Source organism: Coregonus lavaretus (genome assembly GCF_964263955.1).
Source record: "Coregonus lavaretus genome assembly, chromosome: 27".
NCBI classification, from domain to species: Eukaryota; Metazoa; Chordata; class Actinopteri; order Salmoniformes; family Salmonidae; genus Coregonus; species Coregonus lavaretus.
In genome coordinates, this window is record NC_140014.1 from 24,104,849 (window position 1) to 24,120,365 (window position 15,517).

The following is a 15,517-nucleotide window of genomic DNA, read 5'->3' on the forward strand; positions in this document are numbered from 1 at the left end:
AGATGAAGCTAACACTCTATCGCGGAGTTTTAACATTAGCTATTGTGAATGGTTTGCTAGTAGCAAAGCTACTTGTCTGAAAATATTCAACATGAATACGAAGGGAAAGGGTTCGTTACCTAAACGTTAATATTTGCAAGTGATTTAAAAAAAATACTTAGTTTTTAAATATTTTGGCGCTAGTTGCCTACCTAGCTACTTCCGTTAATATTATTCGCGAGCTAACTAGCTTGCATTGTAGGTAACTTAGACGTCTGATTAAACATTGGTTTATCTTTAAACTAGGCAGTGTCTCTAGTTCCTTGATCAACCTTGACTAACTAGCTAACTGTATGTCTCATCTCTGTTATCAGAATCTGTCGATTGCTCAATGCAGCATCAACAAGTAACCAACAGGTAATGTGGCTTAATAATGCTTAATTCTCGCAAGAGCTGGCCATTGCATTGTTTTACATACATACTCAGTATGTTGCCCTGCCTCATTTGGCAACTTATACTGCCAGTACCTCTTGTTTGTCACGACAATTCCATAAGAAGTTGGCAAGAGAGCAGAAACTGGCACCCAGTCTGTTGGTAAAGTGTATTAACCCATGAATGTTCGTGTTCTGTAATGTAGTGGTGACAATGACTCGATCAAAGTGTTTGTGCGGGTGAGACCTCTGACCCAGGGGACCGGCCTGACCACTGATGGAGACCAAGGCCTCTGTCTCACAGTCACCTCTCCCAACACCATCCGCCTGCACTCCAAGCCGGAGCCACGGACCTTCACCTATGACCATGTTGCTGACATGGACATCACCCAGGTCAGTGTTGGTGGATAGACTGTTACAGTTGAACTGTTGGTGGATAGACTGTTACAGTTGAACTGTTGGTGGATAGACTGTTACAGTTGAACTGTTGCTGTAACCTGGAGTAATTCACACGTCAGTAGATAGAGGCTCAAATCAAACCAAGCTGAATTTTAATTGTTCACTTTTTTCGTCTCCTCTCTGTGCAACAGGATTCTGTATTCTCCAGTGTGGCCAAGAACATTGTCGAGTCATGTATTAATGGATACAATGGCACCATTTTTGCCTAGTGAGTGATGTTCTTATTGTTTTACAGTTCATTCATGTTTTATTACGTGCTGTAATATCTCACAGATTTTTCAGTGCTGTAAATTGAGAATGTTTTCCTATCACAGCGGACAAACTGGCTCTGGAAAAACATTCACAATGCTTGGTGAGTGCTGTATTGAATTATTTAGTTTTGTTGCACAGACACCTTCATTTCTTTGCAGTGCCTCAGTACTAAATGTTGCGTGTGTTCTTTCCCTAGGTCCATCTGATTTCGACAACTTTACTGATGACCAACGGGGGGTTATCCCTCGAAGTTTTGAGTACCTGTTTTTCCTCATCAACAGGGAGGTAGAAAGGGTGAGCAGAAAGTAACTGACATTGAAATACAAGAAGTGCCAGTGATTTTGTTGTTTATCTCTGTTTTCTCTCAGATTGATGATTTAAATGCCTTGTTTTTCCTGACAGTCTGAGAATGCCAAGAGCTTCCTGTGCAAATGCTCCTTCATTGAGATCTACAACGAGCAGATCTATGACCTGCTGGACAGTGCCTCAGCCAGCCTGTTCCTCAGAGAGAACATCAAGAAGGGGGTGTTTGTGGAAGGGGCTGTAGAGAAGTTTGTCACTTCAGCTGCTGAAGCTTACCAGGTAGTAAATCATTTCATGTGATTGATTAAATGCCTTGCTTTAAACCATGCTTTTGTCATAGCATAAATTATACTGTCTTAATTTCTTGTGCAAGATTGATTTGACTGACATTGAACTGTTTGCGTTTAATTCATTTATCCCGCTTCCCTCTCAGGTGCTGTCGATGGGCTGGCGTAATCGGCGCGTGGCCTCTACCTCCATGAACAGGGAGTCCTCACGGTCCCATGCAGTCTTCACCATGACCCTAGAGTCCAAGGAGACTGCTAAGGAGGTGGTGAACATCCGCACATCCCAGCTGAACTTGGTGGACCTGGCAGGGTCGGAGAGGCAGAGAGATACACACACAGAGGGTTCCAGACTCAAGGTGATGCTCCAGGACTACGGTTGACTGCTGACTGAACGAACATTCACAACACTGCACACAACAAAGCCTTTAGAGGGCTACATTCCAACTTGTATGTGTTATTGTTATCACTCCTCTGACATCTACCCCCTCTCTTCTCCTCTTCCAGGAGGCCAGCAGCATCAACCGCTCCCTCATGTGCCTGGGTCAGGTGATCATGGCGCTGGTGGATGTGTCCAATGGGAAGAGCCGGCATATCTGCTACAGGGACTCCAAACTCACCTTCTTGCTTCGGGTAAAAGACACTTGTATCTAATTGGATTCTAAAAAAGCTCTTGCTTTCTTGATGTTCCTTATGTGTGCTAACAGAAACTTTTTCTGCAGGACTCTCTTGGAGGAAATGCTAAGACCTACATTATAGCCAATGTGCACCCAGGCTCTAAGTGCTTTGGCGAAACTCTATCCACCTTACAATTTGCCCAGAGAGCCAAGTTGATCAAAAACAAGGTTAGTATGAAAAGTTGCATTTATCACAATTAGTAATTAAATAGGCTACACCTTTTCTCCATATACAGTGATACTGATTGTAATAGATATTGTATCTCTGGTAGTTTAGTGAGCATCTCCACGTGATTCCTTGTGCTTTATCAGGCCATGATCAACGAAGACACGCAGGGGAATGTGAGGCAGCTTCAGGCTGAGGTGAAAAAGCTGAAGGAGCAGCTAGCTCAGGCTCTTTCTGCCCAGACACGCAGTGGGGGAGATGTGGCCCCAGGAGGGCCCCAGATTCCCATTGGTAAGGTTGCGATTCAGGTTCCCCTTAAAAAAATCTGACCTAGGCTTTGCCACACTGGCTCACTCTGGTTGATTCTTACATGTGTGTACACTAGGGTTGCACGATATTGGAAATAACTGACATTGCGATATTTTGTTTTTCTGCAATATATATTGCGATATGAAAAAATACAGGATGTATGTATGATCCTCTGGGGAAAAATACAGCGACTTTTCAGGTGGAAGTCCTCATTAATAAAGTTTACGGTCAGACTTCTGTAGGGCTCCGTTGTCCGGCTGGACCACAAGTCCGTTGTTGCTGTATAATATTCCACTTGTGACGGCTCTGTTTCAACTTGTGCCTTGCATTTCTCGTACAACTCTGGATGGCAACTTGAGAAAAATAGTTGCGTGATGTCATTACATATCGCTTGTCAAGCGACCGGATCATGTTTTTAAAACCCTCTTTGGTAACCGTGTTAATTGGTACCATGTCTTTGGCGACGTGAAATGTTATTGAATCTGTGATTTCTCTCTGCCGTTTGGAACCTTTCTCGTATGGTGTAATACTGGCAAAGGCATCTGAAATAGATTTTTGCCTTGGAGGGCATTGAGATGCTTTGCACTCGTCATACGAAGATTTGTGGTGCCGCCTTAAATGATCGAACAAATTGGTCGTGTTGCCTCGTGTTGTGGCAACAATTGCAAGGCACTCTCGACAAAGTACCTGTTTTTGGTCAACATCATCCTGTCTGTAGCCGAAATATTTCCATATAATTGACAATGCATTTCTTTTTGCAACCAAATTCTCAATTTCTGTATTTTTTGCCTGTTCCTCGCTCATCATTTCGTCACGCGCAAGCAGAGCCTGCATGGCAACCACGTGCAGCAACCAACTCCGTGTTTAAAATAATAATAAACGGTGTATCCAATAACCCATAAATCAGAGTAAATTACGTTATATCAGACAGATATAATGCTAGTTTAACATAAAAAAAAAAAAAATATTGTAGACTGATATGTTTACCTTACTAAATCGCACGTTCTGCGATGTGACTATTGCGGATGCATACATCGCAATGTCGATGCTGAAACGATATATCTTGCAGCCCTAGTGTATACTGTCAATTTTCCCCTGTAACATTAATTCTGAAATGTGTTAGTCTCTCCACATTCTTCTCCCCAGACCCCACTAAAGGCGGTCTTGATGCCGCATACAAGACACAGTTTTTAGAAGCTGTGCGTCTGTGGAAAAAGCGTGAAGACGACAAGCAGGTATAGCTTTCTGTACTTTGAAACGGATGACAAATAAGTCAATGTTATGTCTCAATATTGTTTGTTAGAGGGATGGTAGTTAATACACATACTGTACATCCTCCCCTCCTTAGATGCTGCTCCAGAAGGTGGCTCAGCTTGAGGAGGCCTGGGCCCAGAAGGAGAAATTCATTCACTCCAACCGCATGATTCTCAAGTTCAGAGAGGAACACATCTCTCGCCTGGAGAAGAGCCTAAAGGGTGGCCAGGGATTACTGTCTGACTCACAGAGCCAAGCCCTCGTCGACCAGCTGAAGGAGGAGATCAAGATCCTTCGAGACCAGGTACAATATGTTACCCGGTTAAAGTACTGTTGACCCCAATCTGAATCTGTGAAAAATAATTCAACTCACTTTCACAAAACACTTCAGAAAATGAACAATAACATGTACAACTCCTTAATTTGACATTTGTTGCTACTTCTCATTCCCTCTGTCCTACAGATTGAGCATCACCCAAAGATGACCCGGTATGCAGCGGAGAACTACAGCCTCCGGGAGGAGAACCGGCAGCTCCGCTCTCTTGAGTCTGGGAGGAGAGCTGAGGAGGCTGCAGGCCAAGCTGCTGCAGAGCTAGAGGAGGACTTCCAGAGGGCTCTGGAGACTGAGTGGTCTGATGGAGGTAAGAACAGGAGATGCACAAGATATCAAGGGACTGCACATCATTGTGAAAGTACCTCATTGTAGTGTTGTCAATGTTGCATTATGCTTATCAAGTAACAATATTATAACCACGATCGATAATAGACAGTACTGTGCAGCCGTCTTCATCGACCTGGCCAAGGCTTTCGACTCTGTCAACCACCGCATTCTTATTGGCAGACTAAATAGCCTTGGTTTCTCAAATGACTGCCTCGCCTGGTTCACCAACTACTTCTCCGATAGAGTTCAATGTGTCAAATGGGAGGGCCTGTTGTCTGGACCTATGGCAGTCTCTATGGGGGTGCCACAGGGTTCAATTCTTGGGCTGACTATTTTCTCCGTGTATATCAATGATGTCGCTCTTGCTGCTGGTAACTCTCAGATCCACCTCTACGCAGGCGACACCATTTTCTATACATCTGGCCCTTCATTTTGGACACTGTGTTAACAAACCTCCAAACGAGTTTCACTGCCATACAACACTCCTTCAGTAGCCTCCAACTGCTCTTAAACACTAGTAAAACTAAATGCATGCTCTTCAATCGAACGCTGCTGGCACCCGCCCACCCGACTAGAATCACTACTCTCGACGGGTCTGACCTAGAGTATGTGGACAACTACAAATACCTAGGTGTCTGGTTAGACTGTAAACTCTCCTTCCAGACTCACATTAAGAATCTCCAATCCAAAGTTAAATCTAGAATCGGCTTCCTATTTCGCAACAAAGCCTCCTTCACTCATGCTGCCAAACATGCCCTCGTAAAACGGACTATCCTACCGATCCTTGACTTTGGCGATGTCATTTACAAAATAGCTTCCAACACTCAACTCAGCAAATTGGATGTAGTCTATCACAGTGCCATCCGTTTAGTCACCAAAGGCCCATATACTACCCACTACTGTGACCTGTACGCTCTTGTTGGCTGGTCCTCACTACATATTCGTCGCCAAACCCACTGGCTCCAGGTCATCTATAAATCACTGCTAGGCAAATCACCGCCTTATCTTAGCTCATTGGTCACCATAGAAACACCCACCCGTAGTCTGCGCTCCAGCAGGTATATCTCACTGGTCATCCCCAAAGCCAACACCTCCTTTGGCCGCCATTCCTTCCAGTTCTCTGCTGCCAATGACTGGAACGAACTGCAAAAATCTCTGAAGCTGGAGACACTTATCTCCCTCACTAACTTTAAGCATCAGTTGTCAGAGCAGCTTACCGATCACTGCACCTGTACACAGCCCATCTGAAATTAGCCCACCCAACTACCTCATCCCCATATTGTTATTTATTTTGCTAATTTGCACCCCAGTATCTCTATTTGCACATCATCTCTTGCACATCTATCATTCCATTGTTAATACTAATTGTAATTATTTTGCACTATAGCCTATTTAATGCCTTACCTCCATAACTTGCTACATTTGCACACACTATATATATTTTCTGTTGTATTTTTGACTTTGTTTTGTTTTGTGACTATACAAGTGATGTAATTGATCAAAGCGTGCAAGGGTATTCAGTATAGTGAATTTGACATTTCTCCACAGCTCAGCCGTCTTACTCCACTCCGGTAACTGCTGAAAACATCTCTGCCATCTCCATGGAGAGGCTGAAGGCCCAGTTTCTCCAGAAACAGACAGAACTCACAGCCACCATCCAAGCCTTCGAAGAGTATAAGGAACTCACCAAGTAAGGAGGCTCTCTAGAGACATGCATGCTGTCATGATATACAGTATGAACCGTTGACTTCATGAACAAAATACAAATTGTTGCATTAAATCGTAATTAGCTCTTGGAACTTGAAGGTTATTGGCACCATGTTTTTGTTATGTTGTGCTTCAGAGGGTTAAGGATTACTCCTTATGTTCCAGGAAACAGATGTCAGAGTTGGAATCAGAGAAGAGGTACCTGGATAAGTCCAACAAGCATCTGGAGAACATTCTGGAGGCCACAAAGGCTCACAAGAAACTGGAGGTTTCTCAGCTGAACAAGATCCACGTTGAAACTATCAAGGTGAGGGTATTTGCGTTATTTAGCAGCTCGCCGATGGCTCAATGCCCCTCGAGGGCTGTGCCTGAACTACTGTAGAGGGTCAGGTTGGGGTACCTCTAGATCCAGGAGTTTGCCCAACCTTGGTTGAATTCTATGAAGATGGCCTATTAATGACTAATACTTTATTTCTCATGCTAATTTTATGTGACTGTTTTGTCCCCCAGATTCTCACCACGCCCACCAAGGCCTACAACCTGCGGACACGCCTTGTGCCACTCTCCAGCCCCGACCACCTGAACGGGAACGGGAGAGGAGATGAGGACGTGGACGACATCCAGAGTGAGCAGCCTCCACCAGCTATGACGGAAATAGCCTGTGAGGCGCTGACTGAGGAGCTGCAACAGGTCCAGGTACAGCACCCGGGCTTTATCACTTATAAAACGGATAACGTAAAGTTATACTTCTCATTCTCTTGGTGGAATCTATTCATCTATTATTTCCCTTCTGCTTGGCAGGAGCAAGCCAGTCAGGTGCAGACTCGGCTGGACCAGGAGGAGGTGAAGAGCAGGAAGCTGCTGCAGCAGATTGTCAAGCTGGAGGAGCAGGTGACTGGGATGGTAGAGGAGTCCAGGTACAAGGATGAGGTAGGGAACTTCTGTCATGTTCTGGATATGTTATGTTCGTATTCTTAACTTGTCGAGAAGGAACCTGCAAGTAAGAATTTAGTTGGACGGTGTATACCATGTGTATCCTGTACATACGACTAATAAAACTTGAAACTTGCATAACTACGTACAGATAAAGCTGAATCCACTGCTTGAGGAGTTTCACTCCATGTGATATTCATGCTGTCGATACACAAGCCCTGTTTTGAAGATAATAAAGTCACCCCTTCAGCTATATTGGTTTACAGTTAATGACTATATGAAGCTATAGTAATTAACTCTTTATTTGTATGTCCAGCTGCTCTCCACTGAGCGAAGTGGCTGGAACAGAGAACAGCTGAGCCTGCAGGAGACTATCAGCAACCTGGAGCAGAACCTACAGGCAGAGAGGAGGACCAGGGAGGGTAAAAAAAACCCATCACACACTTCACCTAGTTTATACTGAGTTACCCATGGTTCTCTGGCGATTAGTCTGACTGTATGCATCCACTATAGGCAGAACTGTAATACTCAATTGTGTTACTAGTGTAGTGGAAATTCTAACCAGAAAGGAAGAGAGACTGTAGATTCTTCAAATAACAACCTTTTTATTATACGAATTGCAATTCTGGAGTGGTTAACAATCACTCAAAAGGTGTAGAGTTAAGAGCCCAACGAACAAGAGTTGGTTCTCAGCTTTTATGACCTTTGTCTACGTGGCAGTTTAGCAGAGGTGTGAGATCATGGTGGGAACATAGCATACAAACAAGTGATGACGCCAGTTTTTTGTTACTATCTAGCTGCTGCTGCTCAAGCTAGCCTCTGTTCTCTTCATATCTCCACACAGCTGTGCCCTTGACAGATACCAAAAGAACAGGATGGACCAAAAACTGGTCACTCTTAGAGACGGCCCTTTGTCTTTGGCCGCGTGACTAAGTTACACAAAGATCAGAGTGAAAAAAAATACTAGCTTCTTCTTACATGACAGAAACAGACAGTGGAAATGTACAGGTTAAGGCTTATACAGCACATGTGCATAACAGAGTTTGTAATTTTCCCCACCATACTAGTGTTAGTTAGCCAAAAGAAACCCCTCCTTCTTTACCGCCCAGGCACCCACTGTTAAAACCATAATGTACCATTACTTTAGTCAGAGGACAGGAGGATTTTTCTTTTTCCTGGGTATTATATGGTTATCAAAACAATCCATTCTCTCTTGTAGTTCTGAAGAGCGAGGTGCATGACCTGCGGCTGGTGCTGCAGTCCTCTGATAGGGAGCTGGCTGCTGTGAAGAAGGAGCTGTGTGAGGGCCAGAGTGAGCAGCAGAAGGAGACATCACACCTCTCCAGAAGCCTGATCAGCACTCAGCTACAGCTCTCAGAAGTCCAGTACGTATGCATGGCTACAGCTGTCTTGTTGTTTTGGAATCTAGATGTTTGTGTGTGTATCGGACGAGATTTACTCAATTTGATGGAAACCCTGGGAACTCAATGTCACCATAGTACTTTCACCATAGTAGTTTGCAGACTCTCCATCTCCTCCCCCTCACATGTTTTCCCTCTCTCCCCCAGGCGGGAGTGGGAGCAGCTTCTGGAGCAGCAGCGGTCCCTGCAGGATGCCTTTGACCAGCTCCAGGCAGAGGCCAAGTTTGAGGCAGACCAGTCCAGGCAGCAGCTAGAGGAGAAGCAGCAGGAGGTCACAGCTCAGCAGGCCCAAATCACAGTCAGTCAGCTCCTCTTTAAACCAACCAAGCCCTGCTTATCTGTTAAGGACATTCAGAACCGGTCTCTCATTTGTATTTAATTACAGTTAAACCTTTGAGGGTTTTTCTTGATGAATATGTTGCTTGCATTGTAGGAACTGACAAACGCTCTGCAGTCTGAAAGAGAACACACCAGCAATCTGACCTCCCAGTTGAAAGAAGATAAAGAAAGCACTTTAGAGTGAGTTGTATTAAAGGATTGTTTTCGATTTGTGGATGATGAACTTTTTGAAGTGCATTTGTTGACATATTTGATTTGTTTCTCCCCAGAGAGCTTTTACAGACTATGGAGCAGAATGCAGTGCTAAGGAAGCAAGTGTCTGACCTGACTACACAAAGCCAACAACAGGTCTGTTTTTCATCGTTACTGTATACATGGTTATTGTAGTGCCCTAGAGTTGAGTATTTTAGTTTTATTAAAATGTCTTAGAAATTGCTATCACCAGTATGTTTTAGTTTAGTTGAACACTCTTTGACATATTGAATCTTAATCTCCAATCAACTGTAATTGACCCTCTCCATTTGTATTTTACTTTGAAAGGCTTCTAATATGGAAAGCCTTGAACAAAATCTGACAACTGCCAAAGGGACCATAACCAGCCTTGAGCAAAAGATTGAACAAGACAAAGTAAGTCTGCTCACTTAAATGACCTGCCATTCATTCTTATTATTTTGGGTTATAGCATGGATTTGATACCTCTTATTTCAGAAGTCTCTTGTTGTGTTGTGTTTGACAGGAGTTTGTGCTGGAGCTGATCAACCAGACCAGGGACCTCCGCAGTGAGCTGGGAGAAAAGGACCAGTGCCTCGCCATGCTGTCTGGAGATGTCAAGGACCTCACGGTACTGACTCAAGTCATTTGTTTACCTTTTAATTAATTATCATGTTTAACTTGTATACTTCTCAATGCTTACTGTAATTGAGTTTTGGCCTGTTTTGTTCTGACAGGATAAGTACAGTGCTGTGTGCTCTGAGAGAGAGGAGATCAAGGAACACAACTCCAGGATGCAAGCAGAGCTCCAGGACCTGAGAGAAGCAGCAGAAAGGAAGGTGGCTTCTAATCTGATAGAGGTAAGACTTGGAGTTAATTTTAAACATAACAACTAGTGGCCTCTTGAGCTTTGATACAATGACACATTCCTGAATTCCATCATTATGACAACGTCTGCATGTATGTTTTGTCCTCAGGTGGAGGTGCTACAGGAGGAGGTGGTCTATGCCACTGAGGAGGTGGAGCGACTCACCAAGGTGTTAGACGAGCAGACGGGTCTTCTCCAAGCTTCACAGGATCAGACTGCCCAGAAGGAGGCTATCATCCAAACTCTCCAGGAGAAGGTACCAGCCCATTATTTCTATACACGTACAATGAGCCACTGAAAACGAATCAAGGGCTACAGTAGCATGGAAAATGGTAGATTTGAGACCATACAAAATAGATTGGATCTCTACTTTACTCATGGGATTTCCCTGCCTGCTTTTCACCAGTTAAAACAACAGCAAGAAGCGGTTGAGAGGACCATCCGAGGCGAGAGTGCCAATCGTATTCCACAGTCATCCGTCACCCCTAAAGTGCTGCCAAAGGTAACGGATACTTGTGTCTGATGGTTTTTACCTCCTGTATGCATTACCAGGAAGGAACTCTGTCTGATCAAGAGAGCGTTATCTAATCTTATTGATTTCTCTGTCAGACACCTCACACCCCCCGGAACTTCAACACTGACCTGACCCAGGTAATGGAGTGCCAGGAGAGGGAGCTGGAGAGCCGACGCTCCTCCATGGTGACTATGGAAGTGCTCCTCACTGAGCTCAACTCTGAAAGGGCCGCCAAGAACGAGGAGATCCAGAGGCTCAAGGTGTTTTTTTGTCTGTTTGTTTACGGCATGTCATGATGAGTCCTAAACATCCAATCTTGAGGCACTTATTTAACACATTGATATAACGCATACGGCATCTAACAAGTCTGTGTTGATTTCACACAGGGTCAGCTGAATGAGAAGGAAATAATGCGAATGGAGATCCAAGCTCTTCTTGACCAGTTCTACACCAAGCAGAACCAACTGGCTCAGAATGGAAACTCAAATTGGTTAGTCCATTAAAATCACTTATTTTCACCAATTAATATTTGCAACCCAAGTGTTATCAGACAGTTGATTTGTCAAGTGTCTAATGGATATATTTTAATTGACAGTGATGTTTTAAATGAGGCAATTCATCAGAACGTCTTGAGAGAGCTGCAGGAGGAGAGGAGTGAAAAGGTGTGTATCAATCACTCAACTCTCCTGTTCACTTGAAATTTAGTTTTTGTAAACAGAAAATGCCATTTGCAGTAGGTGGTTTTTCATATTGCCTCATTCCTTTCATTTTCAGAGCACAGTAATACAGAGGCTCACTGAAGCTCAGGGAAGGTATGCAAATAACATACTTTGTTCTCTCATCACACAGATGCAATGTGTAATCTACATGTGTTTGCAAATACATTTTCTCTCAAATGCATTTTTTAAAAAGTTTGACATCTTTTGTTTGTTTGTGGTTTTGATTAGAATGCAGAGTCAGGAATCCCTACTGGCCCAGTCTCAGACCTGTGTCCAGGAGCTGACCAATGAGCTGAGGAACCGCTGCCTGGAGCTCAGAGAGCTGAGCTGTAAGGAGCACGACAAGGAGAGACTGCTTCAGGTGAGAACGGCATCAGGGTCTGTAGGGGTTCTGGTTATTGTAATTTTATGTAGTTTTGAATAGACACTATTTATTTTATTTGACCAGGCAGGTCAATTAAGAACAAATTCTTATTTACATAAATAAATGTATCATTTATATGGAATGCAGAAAAGAGCAACTTGCCCCAGTTGACATTCTGGATACTTTTATGGGAGACATCAATCTCCATGCTCCTCCAGACATCAATGATATCAGGAGCTGTCCTAATCCATGATTAGTTTTAGAAGGGTGCTTTGTACTGAATCTAGCTAATGTATGGCGATGGTTTTAGTGTGAAGGTGGGAAAATGTCTGCATCTGCCCTTGCTGTGCCCTACAGGAAGTGGAGGTTCTTCGGAAGCAGGTTGACCACTTGTCTGAGGAGAACGGCAAGCTTGTGGGCCATAAGAACCATAAGCAGAGGATTGAGTACCTGGTTAAGCTAAAAAAGGAGAACACCAAACTTCAAGAGGTAATAATCATATTTAACATTTCATTACCTGGCTGCATGGTGTACCATCAATAAACTTGGCCTCGGCAGTGAAATACTGAGGGGCCATTTCACTGCATTTATAGACTATAATTAACCCAATTTATTATTTTTTTTATTAAAGGAAAATGAAAAACTCAGATCGGAAATGAGTATGCGAGAAAATGCATGAAGCTTGAATGCTTGGAGAGATTCTCATTGGCCACTCAACATTTCTTGTTGACCGTGAACATGTCCCCCAAACAGAACCTTTTCACCATTTTAAGTTGACTGATAACCATGCTATTGTATCATCACATGATAAACAGGTCAGTACATTACCTGTTTCAAAAACTGTGATTCTCACAAATGTATTTTAATATTTCTATATGAATATACTCTTATTTCTACTAAGGCTGGGCTGGCCAATACATTGTGTATATTTTTATTGCAATATGTATGATTGCGGTATGCATATCATTGGATCTAAGTATCCCATGATATTTCCACTACCTCTCTGCAGGCTAAAACAGGCAACTTGTTCTCACCTTCTGCAGCCAGTGTAGCCCCCTAGGCCACATTTAAATGGAGGCTGTGCCACAGGGTCATCTGCATTCATATATTACACTTGTTTATATGATATCATCCTTTGTATTGTAATTACTTTTATATTAATTTTGGTCTATATCGCCCAGCCCTAGTGTTTACCACAGTGGCTACCAGAGATGCCACAATAGGGTAGTTACATTGTTTAACAACTGAACTGCTGGATGAAATATATTTCGTATTTTAAAACTGTAAATATATTCTCTGTAGTAGAATAATAAGTAATACGGGTGAATTCGGGATTTTGTCCAGTTGATCATAAACAAAATATATAATTTGTTGTTTTTGTTACCATTATCTTGTCTGTTGGAACAATGTGTGTATTTTCCTCTTTCTATTAGTCTCATCTATGTCCTTAGAATATATGACAGGATCATGTCTATGGACAGGGTGCAAATCATTTACTGTTACTTTATGCTAAACTGTACTGCTTCTTTCTACCATTTCTACTCTTTGTAATAGGATTTGTGTTAATTAGATAATCAAATAAAGAAATCAAAATGTATATTTACGTTTCTTGTGGTTTGCATTAGGAACACAACATTACAGTAGATCAGAGGTGTCAAACATACAGGCCTTGGGGGTGGGTGACGAACTCCATATACTTTTAAAATGACTCGAACTAAATCGAAACTGTAGAAATGATAATCCTCAATAGCCGAAATGAAAGCTAGATAGTCAGGGAGCATCAAATTCAACCTGGACTGAGGGTAGACGTTAGATTACTAAGGAGCAGCTTGCTATGGAGCGGGCAAGCTATTTGCATGCATTGGACAGACAAGTGTAGGGCATGAGATGCAACTGAAATGTTGCAGGTGGGCAGAGAGGGTGAAGGCGTGGCTTGAAGCACTGGGCATCTTGTTTGCATTATCTGAATTAGGCACACATAATTATACCTACAGAGGAGTGTCTTCTATGAAGGAACTTTGAATGTCTTTGAACTTCAGAGTTGGTTTAAACTTGGACCAGAGAAGCTAGCTAGCTAGCTAACAAGCTTGTGTGTGTGCAGCAGTGGCGCCAGAATTAAAATAAAAACACATCTTACCTTTTTGTAGTCAATAAATCCAATGTGAAACGTGATAACTAGTATCCGTAACTAGCATTGAAAAGGTTAATCCATTCTAATCTAATAAAAAAATATCTCCCTAATTTCTGAATCACACTTGTAACATCAGTAGGCTACTAGACTATGCTTCGGATGGGTAGAGAAGGGTTGCCTACACACACACACTGGTTTTCGGTTCTGTTCCCTGAACCGGTTCCAACCCCTGGTATGTATTAATTTGAGGATGTCCATCATCCATTTTGTGTGATATGTTACGAATTTGCTAAACGTATGATATTGTAGGGACGCTGGTTTATGAACGCGGATATTAACTGCCACTCGAGCATGCTTTTGTGGCACAGTCGACTGCTCGGTGGGCTTCGGCCCAGAAGGTTGAGGGTTTAGAGCCATGCTCCCTGCCTGGAAGTGAAAGTGATTGGACATCGCACCCATGACAGTGCCTCTACTTATCCGGTGAGCGCGTTCCTGTAAGACTGCGTCCTGTGAGGTCTAGAGCGAGGAAGCGCTCTTTGAAAGGAGGGAGTTGTGTAGCGACCCTGGTTTATAAGCGCGGATATCGAATCTGCCACTCTAGCATGCTTTTGTGGCACAGTCGATGGCGCGCTGGGCCTCGGGCCAGACGATTGAGGGTTCAAGCCGCACTCTAACGGTTTCATTACTATATGTACAGATATCAATTTGTTGTGCCTAACATTAGCTAGGTGGTAAATGTTAGCAAGGCAAGGGGTTAAGGTTAGGTTAAAGGGTTAGGGGAATGGTAAGATAACAACATGCTAAGTAGTAGCAAGTAGTTACTAAAATGCTAAAAGTTGTCCATGATGAGATTCGAACGCACAACGTAGTTACATTTTACATTTTTAACGCTTTTTTTCTGATAACTAGTTAATTGCATCCGCCGTGGAGCCCAGTCTCATAATATTATCATATGTCCCAGCTGCTTGTCGTCGTTTTTAAGTAATCACGAAAAAACAGGCCTTATTTATACGGCCTTATTTTTCCACCCTGCCAGCTCCTATTAGTTATTTTGAGCACGGTGGCACCAACTCGCCTTCAGAACGTTCTATTCCCAGCCCATTGTTCTACGTCACAATGGCTGCTTCCCTAGTGTTAGCAATGAGACCTGCCCACGCTGGTAGTTAAAACGTCAACAACAACAACAAATTACTCATGGAACTATGAGGTCGTCTCATTGTTTTCTATAGGGGAAATATATGTATGTCTGTCTATTTCGCAAAATATCTCGCAATGTGTATATTTTGATTTGTTCAAGTCGGGCACAATTTTAATCATAAGAATCTCCTCTTTGTAATTATGTAAGTCTGGGCAGCCAGCTTGGTAGTGGTGGAAAAAGTAACCAATTTTCATACTTGAGTAAAAGTAAAGATACCTTAATAGAAAATGACTCAAGTAAAAGTGAAAGTCACCCAGTAAAATCCTACTTGAGTAAAAGTCTAAAAGTATTTGGTTTTAGATATACTTAAGTATCAAAAGTAAAAGTATAAATAATTT

The 15,517-nt window shown here is 42.9% G+C and overlaps 1 protein-coding gene across 1 annotated transcript; it reads left to right on the top strand.

Moving 5' to 3' along the window:
- Positions 1 to 20: 20 nt before the first annotated feature.
- On the top strand, positions 21 to 13,446 carry kif15 (kinesin family member 15). Its single transcript, XM_084143721.1, has 35 exons — positions 21 to 110; positions 354 to 396; positions 617 to 803; positions 1,001 to 1,077; positions 1,184 to 1,221; positions 1,318 to 1,415; positions 1,524 to 1,703; positions 1,858 to 2,067; positions 2,216 to 2,341; positions 2,431 to 2,553; positions 2,698 to 2,842; positions 4,007 to 4,095; positions 4,209 to 4,418; positions 4,578 to 4,755; positions 6,324 to 6,465; positions 6,648 to 6,789; positions 6,993 to 7,178; positions 7,284 to 7,412; positions 7,732 to 7,837; positions 8,635 to 8,800; positions 8,984 to 9,134; positions 9,270 to 9,355; positions 9,445 to 9,523; positions 9,716 to 9,802; positions 9,912 to 10,016; positions 10,123 to 10,245; positions 10,363 to 10,509; positions 10,660 to 10,755; positions 10,863 to 11,027; positions 11,154 to 11,257; positions 11,363 to 11,429; positions 11,542 to 11,579; positions 11,715 to 11,847; positions 12,208 to 12,339; positions 12,482 to 13,446. Exons 1-35 carry the CDS (start codon positions 92 to 94, stop codon positions 12,527 to 12,529), a joined length of 4,155 nt encoding a protein of 1,384 aa, XP_083999847.1. The 5' UTR covers positions 21 to 91; the 3' UTR covers positions 12,530 to 13,446.
- The last annotated feature ends 2,071 nt before the right edge of the window (positions 13,447 to 15,517 follow it).

What these genes read in the sequence shown, in the direction of transcription:
- kif15 (XM_084143721.1), top strand. An exon ending in AGAGAGGAGGACCAGGGAGG is followed by an intron (nt 7,838 to 8,634) that starts GTAAAAAAAACC and finishes TCTCTCTTGTAG; the next exon opens with TTCTGAAGAGCGAGGTGCAT. An exon ending in AGAACACCAAACTTCAAGAG is followed by an intron (nt 12,340 to 12,481) that starts GTAATAATCATA and finishes TTTTTATTAAAG; the next exon opens with GAAAATGAAAAACTCAGATC.